The 15,842-nt window shown below is 38.5% G+C and overlaps 1 protein-coding gene across 1 annotated transcript in view; it reads left to right on the plus strand.

The window, feature by feature from the left end:
* Nucleotides 1-15,842, plus strand: part of noc2l (NOC2-like nucleolar associated transcriptional repressor) — a 123,936-nt gene that overhangs the window by 40,395 nt on the left and 67,699 nt on the right. Inside the window, exons 11-12 of the mRNA XM_051931041.1 lie at nt 1,636-1,775; nt 3,044-3,155. Coding sequence (XP_051787001.1) covers nt 1,636-1,775; nt 3,044-3,155 — 252 coding nt within the window. The remainder of the gene's footprint in view (nt 1-1,635; nt 1,776-3,043; nt 3,156-15,842) is intronic.

Below are 15,842 nucleotides of genomic sequence, written 5' to 3' on the forward strand. Positions count from 1 at the left end.
GGACCGTGAGGACTGCCCCAACATCTTTTTGGCCAAACATCCTGGTCTGGTCCACCACTACTAGGACTATCATTGTGGCGGAATTGACTGTTCCATGGGAAGATCCAATGGAGACTGCCTTTGAGAGAAAGAGGGAAAAGTATACAGAAATGTTAGCTGCATGCCTGTAAGCAGGATGGAGGGCTTTCATCTTCCCAGTAGAAGAAAGTTGCAGAGGCTTCATTGGATCATCCACCCTGAGGTTCCTGAAGTCCCATGGGATTACAGGCTCAAAGCTAAGGAAGGCCCTCAAACACCTGGTGGAAGAGGCAGATGAAGGGAGCTTCTGCCTCTGATGAAGAAGAAAGGATAAAACATGGGGAAAACAAGGATCCTAGAGCTCGTTGCAGGGGCAGTAAGGAGTCGTTCCTACCGCTGTTCCCCCACCTCAAGATGTTCTTTGATTAAAGGAGCAAAACGTCAGTGAAGGGTGGCACCTGGCTGATGACCCTGCAACCAGCAAGTTGGCATTGTCAGAGGTGCATCAGGCAGAAATGCCCAGCAGGTGGTTCCATCTGTGCTGTTATTTAGTAACAGTATACCATACAACACTGTTTCATAAAGAGAGTAACCAGGCTGAGATTTAAGTCATCTTTCCTGTAGCTGTAAAACAAGTCTGCTTAGTATAAAATTAAGTAAATTATCTGAGAGGATAACAATTGTGAGAAATATTTAATACAGTAAATATAATGGAATCACTCCAAATGCATTTTTTTAAATTAAAAATGAAAAAACGATGATAGAAGAAAAGGGCAACAAAACAGTGTTCTGTATAAAATTGTTTTCAAGAGTAGTTTTTAGAACATTAGCAGTTTGGCAACCAGTGATAAGGGTTATTTTTCAAAGGACACCAGCTACGTTGACAGCAAGTGAAAAGACAAGAACACAATAAGAGAGTTATATTAGACCTGATGAAATAGCATTTCTTTTTTGCCCAGTGCCGTTCAAATTAAAGTAACAGTCTGGCAGCTTATTGATTAACAAATGTCACCATTGATTCTGACATTTTTATCTTCAAAATAACCACTTAATTCCATCAGGAAGAACAATATTTTAACATGTATTTTTGTGCTTGAATGATCTACTACGCGGTGACCCTAAATTGGATTAAGTAGTTTGTATAATCCACTGTATCCTCATCTTCTTTTCAATTTTTTTTTTAACTGTTGTCCGTGCATTTGGTAAAAGTATAAAGCTAAATTATAAAACTGATTAAACTGAATTAACTGGTATGATGTCAAGGGAGAAGAATTTTAAAGTACTGATGAGTAAGGGAGCAACAAGAACATAATAAGGGCAACAGTATACAGTATATATAGTCTTACAAATTCCAAAGTGTGTAGTGATTGTGTCTAAGCCAACTATTAATTAGTGTTGTAATTTACACACATTGCATTAATTGTTACAATGATACTAAGTAAATTTTAATTACTTTTATACATAAAGTTCTTTGAAATTTTACATCATATGACACATTGGTAAAGGAAGAGCTGCTACCCTACCATGGATATAGAGAGTTTAAGAAATTGATAACTCAGAAATAAGTATATTTTTAAGTTTTTAACATGTCTGTGTACTCTTTTTTTCTCATTGCAGGAAACATATCAGTCTGTGTACAACTGGCAATACATCCACTGCCTGTACCTCTGGTGTCGTGTTTTAAGTACATTACATCCAAGTGAGATTCTGCAGCCCCTGATCTATCCATTGTGTCAGGTGATCACTGGGTGTATCAAGTAAGCATGTCAAATATCCAGAGCATGTTTAAACGTTTTGGCCTCATTTTTACTGTTCGGAAAAAAATCTTCTTTACTAGAATTGAAATGTGTTATGTCTTAGTATCTAGTTTGAATAATTTTGTATCACAACTAGTTTTATCTTTTAAAAAAATATTCTGTGCTGAACTTTGCCTGTAAAACCATTAAAGTTAATGGATAACTGTGTATGTGTAGTGCTGTCCAGTTTGAGTTTACCATGGGCAAGCACACAACTGGTGTTGCACAAAGCTGAGTGAAGTCCCACAGCAAACCTCTAAAATAGATAATTGTTAAACTGCAATGGAGACCTGGCACTTTATCAACCATGAAGAGCTTAAGGGTACAAATACAATAATTCTCTGTAGCGAAGTTGATACTCCTTATAATTGCTCACTATTATGAGGGAACAGACCATTGGGTTGCATGAGAGAGGGGAAAAAAGTAAGATGGACAAGAAGTAATTTGAATGATTGGGTGTGGTAATTTGAATGGTTGAGTGTGTAATTTGGGGATGGATATATGGGTGAGCCACTCCACAGTGACAGTGCGAAGCCTTATAATAGGGAGGACTGAGGGTTCAGTGTTCCCATTTTGGTGTATTACTTTAACTGTTGCCTCGGTTGTTCATGTGTGTCTGTATTTTTTTTTTGTATGAGTTAGTTTTTTGGACAACTGAAATGTGTTTATTACACATTTTGCCAAGAATGGTTTTGCAGTTATAGTGTACCATCGTAACTTTTCAATTTGTCAGAAATAATAAAATCAGATATTCATGATAAAACTTCATAAAATATTATGAACAAATTTAAGTTATGCTGTATTTAAAAGTGGATGTGTATTTTTTTTAATATGACACTCGTAAAGATACAAGTAACAGATATATATCTAGGCTAAATTGCCCACCACAGCCTAGTCATTCTGGCCTCCTAATCATACCCTGTCTCTAATTGGCTATCTCTCCCACCACTTCACCACCTAACAGTTAATGTGTGGTGAGCATACTGGCGCAAAAATGGCTGCCGTCGCATCAGCCATGTGCATGCTACACATCATGGTGGTTGAAGTGGCTCCCCACTCACTGAACTGCTTAGAGAAGTGAGAAAAGCACTGTATAAATGTAAAGAATTATTATATTTATCATAAAACTAAAAAAGTACAGGTTTTTATCTTTCTTCACACTTATGATAAACAGTAGAGGGTGCTGTTGCATTGCTATTGATACCATCTCTTTTTTATTTTAAACACAGGTTGGTTCCTACATCTAAATACTATCCGCTGAGACTACATTGTGTCCGTGCTTTAATTCTCTTGTCAGATAGCACAAAGACATTTGTCCCTATAGTTCCCTTTCTTTTAGAGGTAAGTTACTTTTAATAGTTTTTTAATCATTTTTTTATTGATGAATAATGCAGGGTATTATTCAGCAATTATTGGATTCCTGCAGTTCATCTCATTTTAATGGGTTTGTAAAAGCCAAACAAACACTAAAGTAGTAAAACTCCTTCACTACTGGAGTGAAACAGCAATTCACACCTGGAGGTATAGGAGTAAAAGAGCTGTACCTGGTAGTAATAAGTGTAAGATATGAACCTACCCTGGATTAGGTGTTAGTTTATCATATAAAGAGTTTTTAAGTCAACACTAAAATCAAAGGAATAGATTTGTACAGAAAATGTGTAAGCGTTTTATTTTAGTATTAGTTAGGCACTCTGCTAGACAGACTGTTAGTAGCAATTACAAATATAGATCCTTGTAGTGTTTTTCTAAGTATGAATTAAAATTTCTTATATCTGGGTAAGCTGTTTCCTAATGGGAGTTACTGGTGGTGGCAAGTATGTAAAGAAGGCTTTAACCGCTGCTTAATTTTCCTGTTGAATATAAATTCAATTAAGGTGGAAACATCCTCAGAGAAAGGGATTTTGGCCTGTTAACCTAGGGCTGTTTTGTAATAAGATATATATAATTCTGTAATATTTTGAAGTTCTCTACTGATAATCTTGTAATAATTTCGTTTGGTAGTCTTGAATCTATATGACTGCAGTGGAATTTTCTTGTTTTCTTTTTTTATTCCTATAAACATTTAATTCTATCCCATCTTCAGTGTTGTCCACAACACCAGAATTACAGTACACCCCCGAAATTCGCGGGGGTTACGTTCCTAGAGCACCCGCGAATTATGGATGTGGTTAAAAAAAATACCTATTTTTATAGTTTAAACCCTAAATATGCCTCCAAAACACTTTAATTTCATTTCAACCTCAGCTTAATACATTACCTAAGAAAAAGAATGTAAAAGTAAACCCGTATACTGTACAGTACTGTACTGATATGTCACCCGCAATGCTAGAATGTAAAATACCAATGTTACCGCTATATGTACTGTAATTCATGCAAGCGCGTTTTCATTGTCAAAAGCCTTAGAACGTGCAGGGCATTTCAATGCCATCTTGGGGCTTTAACCCTTAAACTGCCACATACTTGGGGGTTAATTCATCCCTGGACGGCAAATACTTTTTTGCTGCACTTTTTAAGTAAACCTCACAATGCACAAAGAAAAATTTCATGGTATTCAACGGTATTTTTTTCCCATGCATGAGTGGATGTTAACCACATTTTCCACTGCAATTACTGCAGTAGGCAGGCTAAGAATAACCTATTCCACTGTCATGAGAATTGTACATTGTACAAAAAAAACATTTTAATGTGCACACAAGTATTAATACAGGTTTGCATGGCCCCATAAAGTGATAGTTTTCAAGGGGGTGGCACTAATGAAGAGAAGGAATCACACTGCATGACAGTTGCAGTCAAAATATAGAAACTTTTTATTGAACAAATTTTGCAAACAACTTAAACTAAAATTTTGACAACATATTTTCAACCATCCAAAGAGGCATTTAGACTTAGTAAAATATCCAGAGGTGCTTGTCAAAAGTTGTATTGCACTGAACATGTCTTAAAAAAGGAATAAATAGTAAATATTGTTTGTAAACCAACTACACTTTCTGTTAATCTTAATAATCTCTGTCCACTGACATGTTAAAGTGACTTTTTAAACAGCTTTACCATCATTAAACTGCATAATATTTAAACTAATAAATAATAACAATAAACTAAATAATAGTACAACTTCCAGTAATAATACTATTACTTCAAGACTACAAGCCCAGGTGCATTACACAGTATTCACCAAATAATGAAATAAACCAAGTGCAGCTTGGTGATGACATCTTTACCAACTGAACCATCATTAAGGCAAACTGCATTAATATGGACCTTGCTTCAAGCTAAGCTATATGCATAAATAATAAAACTGCAACTTGCATTTATAATGCTATTTGTGGCATATCCCTACGGAAGCGTATTAGGGCCACAGTGAAGAAAAAAACTACAGACACAGTGAAGAAAAAAAAAAGTATATGTCGAGAATAAAGTCAACATGTTGACTTTATTTTCGACATTTCCACGTTGAGATTAAAGTCAACATTTCCACTTTATTCTCATAGTTTACTGTATTTTGTCATTAAAGTAGAATGTCTTAACTAAACTTCATCCTAAAATCAATGTTTAATTAACTAGATTTTCTCAAACCCCGTCATAAGTTAATGTAGCACATTAAATGCCTTGTGTTAAGTGTTCCCCGACCTAGTTGTTAATTGCTATGTGCTTCTTAAACTGACTTCCTCTGCACTAAGAAGAGGCACAGGCAGCGATCGCCGCACAGAATACATTCACTTTATGATATTCCTGCTCTCTGAAAATTTAGAATGCTAAAATAAAAACTTGATATAATTTTCATGATGAAATGCATTAAAGCAGGTATTAAACATGCACGGTAGTGTTGCAGTAGTGCTGCTCTCTTGCAGTATGGGGTCCCCAGGTGTACGTTCAGTGTAGAGAACTTTATGGCAGGTGTGACGAGGCTCCAAAAAACTGGATATATGAATGGGTATCGCACAGGTTTAACTTAAATATTGTGGAAATGTTGAGTTTGTGATCTGGTGGTCGGAGACACAAACACAGAACAGCGTGCTGTCTCTGTCTGACGTACCAAACCCTCAGCTCCTATCCTTCCTTTTTCTTTCTCCACCTAACCAATCACCACACGATAAACGTCTTTGTGAAATTAAAACTAGTTATAAACTTAGACCACGGAGTGTTCAGAACTTTACAAAAGTCTTTGTTATACATGTTTAATTATGCCATCCATTCAGGGTTGCGCCCATCCCAGCAAGCATTGTGTGCGAGGCAGGAGCAAATCCTGAACGCCAGCACATCGCAGGGTGAATACAAGCAAAACATACACTAGCAGGGTCGATATAGCATAACAAAACCCCACATCCTACATGACTTTGAAAGGAAACTGAAGCACGCCGAGTAAACCCACCAGAAAAACATGCAAATTCAAGGCAGGGTACACCCAAGAGCCCCTTGCTGCGAGGCAGCAGTGCAACCTCCACGCCACCGTGCCCCCACATGATTAATACATGCTTTAATGCATTTCATCATGAAAATTATATCAAGTATTTATCTTAGCATTCTAAATGTTCAGGGAGCAGGAATATCATGAAGTGAATATATTCTGTGCGGTGATCGCTGCCGGCGCCTCCTCAGTACAAGAGGAAGTCAGTTTAAGAAGCACGTACCGATTTAACATGGCTCGGGGAACACTTAACACAAAGCATTTAATGTGCTGCATAACTTATGACGGGGTTTGAGAAAATCTAGTAAATTAAATATTCATTTTACGATGAAGTTTAGTTTACGATGTTCTACTTTAATGACATATTATGAGAATAAAGTCAACATGTCGACTTTAATCTTGACATAAATGGCGAGAATCAAGGAGAAATGACGAGAATAAAGTCAACATGTCGTCACACTATTGCACAGTACCCAGGTACATTACACTGTATTGAAAAAAAAATAAAACAAGTAAAACTTGGCCTGCAGTATTATCTAGTAGTATAGAAACAATATTCACAGATTTGAACATAATGGTCCACATCTGACCTTTTAAAACCAGACAAATCTCCAGTCAACGGACGTGACTCCTTTTTTTTCTGCAAACATTCTTCTATGTCATCATGTTCAACTTTATTGTCTGCTACAGCTTCAGTTTTGGAATGTTCTCTGTCCATTTTACCTGTGCAATACCTCCACTACCGCTTGTACTCCGTTGCATGCCTATTTAGCGGTATAGCAGTGAAAAAGAGCCCCTGCAAAACACCTCCACTAACGCATCAACTTGAAACAGGAATAACACGCTTATTTATTGTACCGTGATCTGCCACTCTGCTATACACAGACACAGCAGATCAGTGATCAAGTGATCCTGTTCCCTGCATTTACAATGTTCCTTGCATATTGCCCATCGGTATCTTTTCTGTTTGTTTTGGCGGAGAGACTCAACATAGCTGAGAGACACAGCACAGCACAGCTTTGAGCTGGATGTTGCCCCAGCAACAGATAAACAGTCTTTCATAGACGCGGAGTTTGGACTTCGGGACGCTCTTTGGCATGCTGTCTAGTTGAGGGACGTCCCAAGAGAGTTTACAAACCTGACATTTTCTTGAATGAGTGCTGCATTAATAGGAATGTTTCTTGAACGAGCATCACTGAACCACATAAAAACTGCTTTTTCGATGTTTGCAACCTGAGATTTTTCTTCTTTTTTGCTTAGTCTTTCAGGAAAGTTGACAGCGTTGATAGCAATAGCGAAATTTCGAATTCACTGGCAACGTCTTTTTTCTTTTTGCTGCAATCATGAACTGCAGAAATGTAAAGTTTTTTTTTTTCTCTAATATGAACTGTTATCGTTTTTTCGTGTCTGCCGTTTCTATAGGAGGGTGACAATGAGTTAAATTCCAATGGATGTTTTTCAAATGTTGATGAGCAATAAGCAAAAGGTATCACAGAAAACCACCGAAAACAAAAACGCAGAAAAAAGAAAAACTATGAGGAAAGTTTGAAGAAAGAAAAAAAAATTTACAATGTTTCTGTTTGGGGGATCATTGTGCACAACTGAGCTGTGGCCACAGAACTAACTGCTTTGCGGATGATTCATTCAGGCATTTCAAGGTCTTTTGGGCACTTTGTTGTAATGAAAGTATCTGCTGAATGTAGTTTGTAGTAATGAGATATCTATAGACTCGCGTCATATCGGGAAGTTGTCGGGACCATAAAAATACTTCGTTGTAATGAAAATATCGTTGTAAAGATATTTGTTGTGATGGAATTTTACTTGTATTTAAAAAAACTACTGGAACAATATGTACAAGGTGCAACTGACGCCATTGATGAAATTCAGTAAATCATCAAGCCAACTGCGCTTGAACTGTCTGCACGCAAGCACACAGAGGTAAACGTTGATACTTGCAGGCTAGTCTAGTACAGCGGCTCAATCCCAGAGACAGTGAGGCTGCAGGGGCCGGCAGTGGTCATGAGCTGGCTGCTCAACGAATGTACGGTACTGACTGATCAGCTCCGGCGTGCTGGTAAATTGCACTGGGAACCGACAATAGCTGGTTATGGCATTCAATGAATGTACATCGCCGAATATACTCAGCTCCTACGTGCTGGCAAATGGCACTGGGAAACGACTATAGCCAGTTGCGGCAGTTTAAGGATTAAGAAGAATAAAACGGAAAACACGAGGACACTCAGCTGGAGGTGCGTCGCAGGGCAGCAGTCAATAAGCAGCAAGGAGAAATGAATAATGCTGTAGCGGTCCAGGGCCGCCAAGATTCACACCGTCAAGAAAATGGTGATTTATGTATTTTTTTTTTTATGGTGGAGATTCCAGGGACGTACCCAGCCCTGACCCGACCCGCACGCACTCACAAACAGAGACAAAAACAAAGTAAAGAATGTAATGAAAACAGTGATACCACCTGATTCCCCTTACGGCGATTATACATTAAATACAACAAAACACACATAGTAAAGTCCATGAAAAACAGCAATGGATGAACTGTAATGATGAAAATAGTTAGTCTAGAGATCCGCATGTTGAATACGAATGTAAAGTTAGTCCTACCGGTAGTTTCTAAAATGGTGAAGACGAGTGGATGGTTTCTGGAGCGCTCCTTTCTTCGCAGGATGGCAAGTGAATTTCCCATTGGGATTAATAAAGTATCTATCTATCTATCTATCTATCTATCTATCTATCTATCTATCTATCTATCTATCTATCTATCTATCTATCTATCTATCTATCTATCTATCTATCTATCTATCTATCTATCTATCTATCTATCTATCTATCTATCTATCTATCTATCTATCTATCTATCTATCTATCTATCTATCTATCTATCTATCTATCTATCTATCTATCTATCTATCTATCATCTAAATCCACTTATAGTCCTCATGTACACAGGCAGACGGCACACAATCCAGACCCCAACCATGAAACGATCCAGGACAAAACAAATAAGTACAGGTAACCCAACAGAAGGCAGGCAGAGAGACAGGAACTTGAAACACAAATTACAAAACCTTTTTTTTTTCCTTTTGGTCGCCGGTCCCCTTTTTAAAAGCCACGCTGACATCCTTTGACCCCAATAGCCCCTGCACCCTCAGCAGAAGACCAATCAGAGCCACTGTAGAGACTCCTGGGAGTTGCAGTTTCAAATTCTAGTAGAGTACAACGCTCTCGGACTGGCTACTTTCACCATCCCAAGCCGTGTTTTCCCCTACAGTTGCTTCCTGTTCTCTCTACAATGCAGTATTTCCACGAAAAAAGCCATAAAAAAATTGAGGAGGATATTTGCGGTTTCCGCTAACAATTATTAGTTAGGTTTTAAGGAAAACTCCGCGAACGACTGAGGCTGCGAACCTTGAATAATATAGTATATTGTTATTTGGAATACACATTATCCAGACCTTTTGTAGACACAGAACATAGATGAAGTGCATGTATTCCAAATAACCATATACTGTATTATTTACCCTATAGCACTCCAGATCTCACAAGCAGATAAGGAGCCTTGGCTTGAGGTGGGAGAACTTTTTGCCCAAGCTGAGCTCTGTCAAGGAGGAGGATGGGAGAGCAGGCTGCTTGCTGCTAGTGCTGATTGACGCATTTACAAAACAAAAGATGCTGACGGAGAGGTGCGAAGGGATTTAAGGTGAGCCAGGATTACGAGTTTTTTCGTAGGCTTCAGGAATTCTAGTGTTAATGGTATTAAAAGTGCAATTTTAGGAGCCCTTTAAATAATCGCAACACTATTTAGCTCCCTCCAACTCACTGCTACTAACCAATCTACAGTAGGTACAGCTTTCAGCATGTTCTGTTTTTTTGTATTCTCATTGGCTACTATGTTGACACAAGCTGAGCAAAACTGTGCATTGCAGCTTTAAAATAATTAAGATTTATGCAGCAGCTGAAAAAAACAATCATTGTCAAAAACTCAGATTTTTCCAGTTTCCGGCACATTCTTCAACCACCTGCTCCCACCTATTGCTTTGAAATTACATCATGTGTTGCAGAGAATTAATTTTACTTCCATAAGAATGCAGGTCCCTACTTACAGTAAGTTAGAATATGCATACAGTTAGAGCTGGCTGGTAGACTGTCTACTCATTTCAGCTTTGTGCAGACCATGTAACAGCTAACATGCAGCCAAGCAAGTGAAGAGCTAATACCTCATCTGTGTTTATGTCAGTGAAATGTCTAGCAACATACCATTACTGAGGGTTAAGTGTTAAAGCATATTGGGTAATTAGCATCAAGCTAATTCACATTTTAGCATGATAAGCCAGCTGAATAATGACAGTTGTTAAGGAGGTTAGTTATATTTCATTTTCTTAAAATAAAAGTGAAGCCTTAGTGGAGTCATCAAATTGTTTTGGCATTGAATTTTATTTAAAAGTTGCCTTTCTGGTGTAAATAAAGCATTGTTTGTTTTAATTTTGTACATTTTTCCATAAACAATAACTCAAAATACAACTGATTTGATTTTGGTTATAAAAGATTTTATTAATTTTTGAGGAAGTGAAACCATCTTTGTGTATCATGAACTTCAGCTTGGTGTCTGGAATGAATTCAGTCAGTATTTCAGAGAATGCTTCGTCTGGCAATCACGAAGATAAACAACTCCCAATGTTTACCCCAGTCTAGCGCTTAAGGTTTGATTGGCCTAAGAACGGGGCTCTTGGTGGAATAATATTGCATCTACATTATTTCATCGCATATTTGATGTCTGTCAGCTGTAATGTTGTAGTCATAGATGCCTTTGAGTTAAACCCCATGCAAACATTACAAGGAGTTATTGAACTGGTGGGCTTAATGCCTAAATCTCAAGGTTATGCAGCAAAAGCTGAAAATTACTTTTCACCAATAATCCTCTTTGTACTTGCTGATTAGGCAGTTTATTTTATAGTTTACAAAATTATGAACTTTTTTGTGAAAGCAAAAAAGAAAGTAAGATAATCCAGACATTTATGCATGGCAAGATAACTGTTTTTTCAGTCATGCAGTTGCAGCTGTAACTGAATGTGCCCTCTTGGTTTGATGATGGAGCAGACATTAAATATTACAAAACAGTGAGTTTATTATTCTAAATAAAGCATAGATGTAGAATATAGAGACATGGCAGAGCACAAAATACAGAAGCATGGACAAATGCTGCCAGCCTACTAAACATTCTATAATAAATGTTAATCCCGGTCTTTTCAATTTGACCAATGTTAAGTATAGTCAAAGTATTGTACTCTCTTACCCTACACTCCCTGTGTAGGTATCTTTCTCCGTTCTCCTTCCACAACCCCAACACACACACACACACACATACATACATACACACAGTGACTTCCCTGTTCTTCCATCACTGAGATGTTTTCCCACCTCTGGGCTAATCATGTCTCTGCAGTCTGGGTTCTTTAGAAACCCTTTAGTTTTAATTCTTACTTAGCTCTGGGACCATTTACATTATCAGGGGCAGACCTTTTTTCTATTTGGACAGTAGGCATCTTCCCATATTTGGACGTCACGATCCCACTTATGGTCTGCAACTGGAATATGGACAAAAGATGGCTGGCCTTGTCTCAGTTCCTCCAGGTACCACTCTGAAGGGGTGGTACCAGCTTCCATGGACAAGGCCAGTGTGCTGCCACTTACTGGCCTGGAGCTCTTGCAGTGTTTAGTTACTGCTGCATGGCTAGAGAATGTTGTCTAGGTTACATATCCAAGTAGTGTCGCATGAGCAGCCTACTCCAATAAAATAAAAAATACATGAAAAATACTTATCATGCCATCTTAGATTACTATGCTAATGCGAAAAACATTTTAAGTTAAAAAATCATTGGCAGTTTTATGGTCACCTGATAACCGAGAATAAACCAGATATGGACGCAGGTACACGGCGATGGGACCATGAGACGTACTGCGCAGGCGCCTACTGTGCGCGTCTCATAAACCGCAAGCGAAGTTTTATCCACCGCAAACGAAGGAGTCACGGCCCAAAAACAAAAGAGCTCAACTAACGTGAATGAGAAATGAAGCAACAACGCGCCCATAGCTAACGACTTAACGACACAGCCACACAAAAAAGAGGATTCTGTGCTGCACCCCCACCGGAGTGAAGTTAGGAATAATGTGCTGCTTGGGATTGTACAAACCGCTGGACGCTTTACACCAAATTCAAACACAATACAGCTCAACTAACGAAAATAGCAAATAAAACAACAAGCCCATACCTAACGACACGGCCACAGAGAACGGCCACAGAACAAACAAACACAACAGGATTCGGCGCCCCGCCCAAAGTCAAACCGGAGAGAGTACGGATGCCGCAAATGTCCACGCTACACAGCATAGTGAAACCCGAGATAGTACGGAAGGCGCAGGCGTCACCGCCATATTGTGGGTGGCAATACTGCGGAGTGAAGTTAGGAATAATGTGCTGCTTGGGATTGTACAAACCGCTGAACGCTTTACACCAAATTCAAACACAATACAGCTCAACTAACGGAAATAGCAAAAAAAACAACAAGCCCGTACCTAACGACACGGCCACAGAGAACGGCCACAGAACAAACAAACACAACAGGATTCGGCGCCCTGCCCAAAGTCAAACCGGAGAGAGAAAGGATGCCGCAAATGTCCACACTACACAGCATAGTCAAAACCGAGATAGTACGGAAGGCGCAGGCGTCACCGCCATATTGTGGGTGGCACTGCTGTGGAGTGAAGTTAGGACTAATGTGCTGCTTGGGATTGTACAAACTGCTGAATGCTTTACACCAAATCCCGGGGGATTACATTTCATAGGTAGGGCTGACTATTCTTTCCGTTATATATGGCCGTTAGGAACTCCCGTTGTCTAATAAACGTCTGGACTACACAACATATGTGAATCACATTACAGTAATACAATATTAACAGTACAACCACAGAAGACACAGACACGTCAACAGATAGATAATAACAATTAACGATCGCTCCGTATTAAACGTTCAGAATCCTACAATGCGCGTCTGAAACAGCGGAGGCAAAACACTCTCGGCTCCAAATGAGCATCTTAATTTCCCCTTGGAATATTTAAACACTATTAACCCTGCCGGATTGCAACAACACAATCTTAACCTTAAGGTCGGAACAATAGTCATGCTATTAAGAAACCTTAATACTAAACAAGGTTTATACAACGGTACACGATTACTCATCAACACCATGACAGACAATGTTATTGAAGCAAAAGTACTTACAGGATCACATACTAACAATACTGTTTTGATTGCACACTTAAATGACGCCAATTTCCCATTAAACCTGCAATCGCCATGACAATCAACAAATTCCAAGGATGGACCATGGACAGAGTTGGCATATACCTCTCTGAGCCTGTATTTGGACATGGACAACTTTATGTAGCCTTCTCAAGAGTTCGGCATTCATCTGACATTAAGGTTAAGGTTATAAATACTCCATACCAAGGAGAACTCATTCAAAGACAACACGCCATCTTTACTACAAATGTTGTGTATAAAGAAATATTCAAATAAATCTTTGTAATGTGCCATACTATGTATTCTTTACTTCCTATGTACGTCATCTGCACCTTTACACTCCAATATATCTCATACATAGATCAATGTATTTCGGGTTACCCAAAACCAGGGGTTGGCGAGCGAAGCGAGCAGGGGCGGAGCCCCCTACTAAGAGCCTACTTTGTTTTCCCAGATGTTAGCATGTACAGCAAATGTGGTGTTTTAGTGAACTTATTTCCAAATTTTTACCAATTGTAAAGAGTTTTCAATATTTAAAAACTGACTTCTTTGATTTTTTAGTGCTACATAAAATGTTCATTCTGTTCCTTTCAGTCATATATGTTGTTATTTGTTTTAGTGGAATACCCTGTTAAGATATATAGCTTTGCTATAGACACTGAAGTTTCAAAACACTTGAAAAATGTAATTACAAATTATTTATGCTTGACTAAAAGTCAGATGTCAAGCATTTATAATATATGTTTGATCACTGTTGTTTCTGTAAGTGTAATTTTTAGGAATTTCATTGAAGATTGATAGAAAAATAGAACTTTATTTGTCCCCATAAGGAAAATTGTCTTTTTACAGAACCTCTGTAAATACATAAATAGGTAGATACATACATACATAATAGAAATATATACACACACACACTATTGTCTGAAAACACACTAGAATGCCTAAAAATCAAGAAAATAAAATCTCTGATTTGCCTGACACAGTCACAGTGAGGATTTTATGCAGGCATATTGCTGTTTCCTAACACACTTGTGCTAAACAATTTGTTGGCTTGAAAGTACTCAATGTTAGTGTGTCAGAGAGAGAATGTGCAGCATTGTTCATAATAGCACTCTGTTGTAAGTCCCTCCATTGCTACGTCCTTGAGGGGCTCCAGAGTGTGTCCTATAACTGGGCTTGCCCTTTTGATTAGCTTGTTGATTCAGTGGGTCCCTCTTGAAGTGATGTTACCAGCCCAGCACATCACAGTTTAGAAAATTTCCCTGGTCATCACAGAGTTGCTGAAGATGTCACTTTCCCACATTAATTGTAAATAATTTTGTAGTATGGTTAAGAAAACTTAAAGGGTTTGTTTAATATGTGTAGAAACTGTGAAGATGAGTTGTCTCGAGTAGTAAAACTTTACATTCCAGATCAGGAAACAACCAAGAAAGATACGAGTTACACAACACTGAGGAAGAACAAAAATAACGCCGTTCATAATATTACTTTTGCAGTAGAGAAAAGAGTGTGCTTCAGCAAGGGATCTACTAGAAGAATGATCTAGAGCTAATTAAGGAGCACTAGACATTTTAACTTTTAGACCCAAACATACATCATGATCTAAATGAAGGAGTTGCCTGTTATTTCAGTTTTTGGCATCGAACACAGACAGCATTATCTTAAGTTTAAAAAGGCGCTAATTTCAAATGTATCTTCAGAAATTGTAAACTTTTTTGCTGTTGTTTCAGAAGACTTTACTTCATGAGTGCACTCACAACCTGTGGTTGTAGGGTGTAAACTGTCAACTTTTTCCATGGCTTTAAGAGAGCACTCACACCTATGTGATCAGTCTTACTAATATCAGATATGTGGTTACAGCTGCCGTGAGAACGGTAGCCTGAAGACGGCACTAGCAAAGACCACCGGAAAAGCAACATAGAGGGAGGAGACCATGGCTTTTTTTCCACATGAATGGTCAGCAGAGGGCTTTGAAAAACAGCACACAGTTAATGAAAAATGTGGGACCATGTGGTTTATGTTCTGCTATAAGCATCCTTTGAAAACCACATCCTCTTAGGTTGTGGAAGGAAACTCCGAGCACTAGCATCCTCAGTGAGTGAGGCCCCAAATTTCACCACTTGTTAAGTCTATTGCTCGCCGTTCACTGATTTCCTTCCTGCTTCTTTTTATTTACTTTTTTATGTACATGCCATTAAAATTGTAGCAGCAGAATCTTAGCCTCCCCCCCCCACCCCACACTCTAGTCCTCCATCCCTTCAATACATTGTGCAGCCGCTGTTTACATGTTTCCTTCTGCTTTAATACACT

The sequence above is a fragment of the Erpetoichthys calabaricus genome, chromosome 8, assembly GCF_900747795.2.
Source record: "Erpetoichthys calabaricus chromosome 8, fErpCal1.3, whole genome shotgun sequence".
Taxonomy (NCBI): domain Eukaryota; kingdom Metazoa; phylum Chordata; class Cladistia; order Polypteriformes; family Polypteridae; genus Erpetoichthys; species Erpetoichthys calabaricus.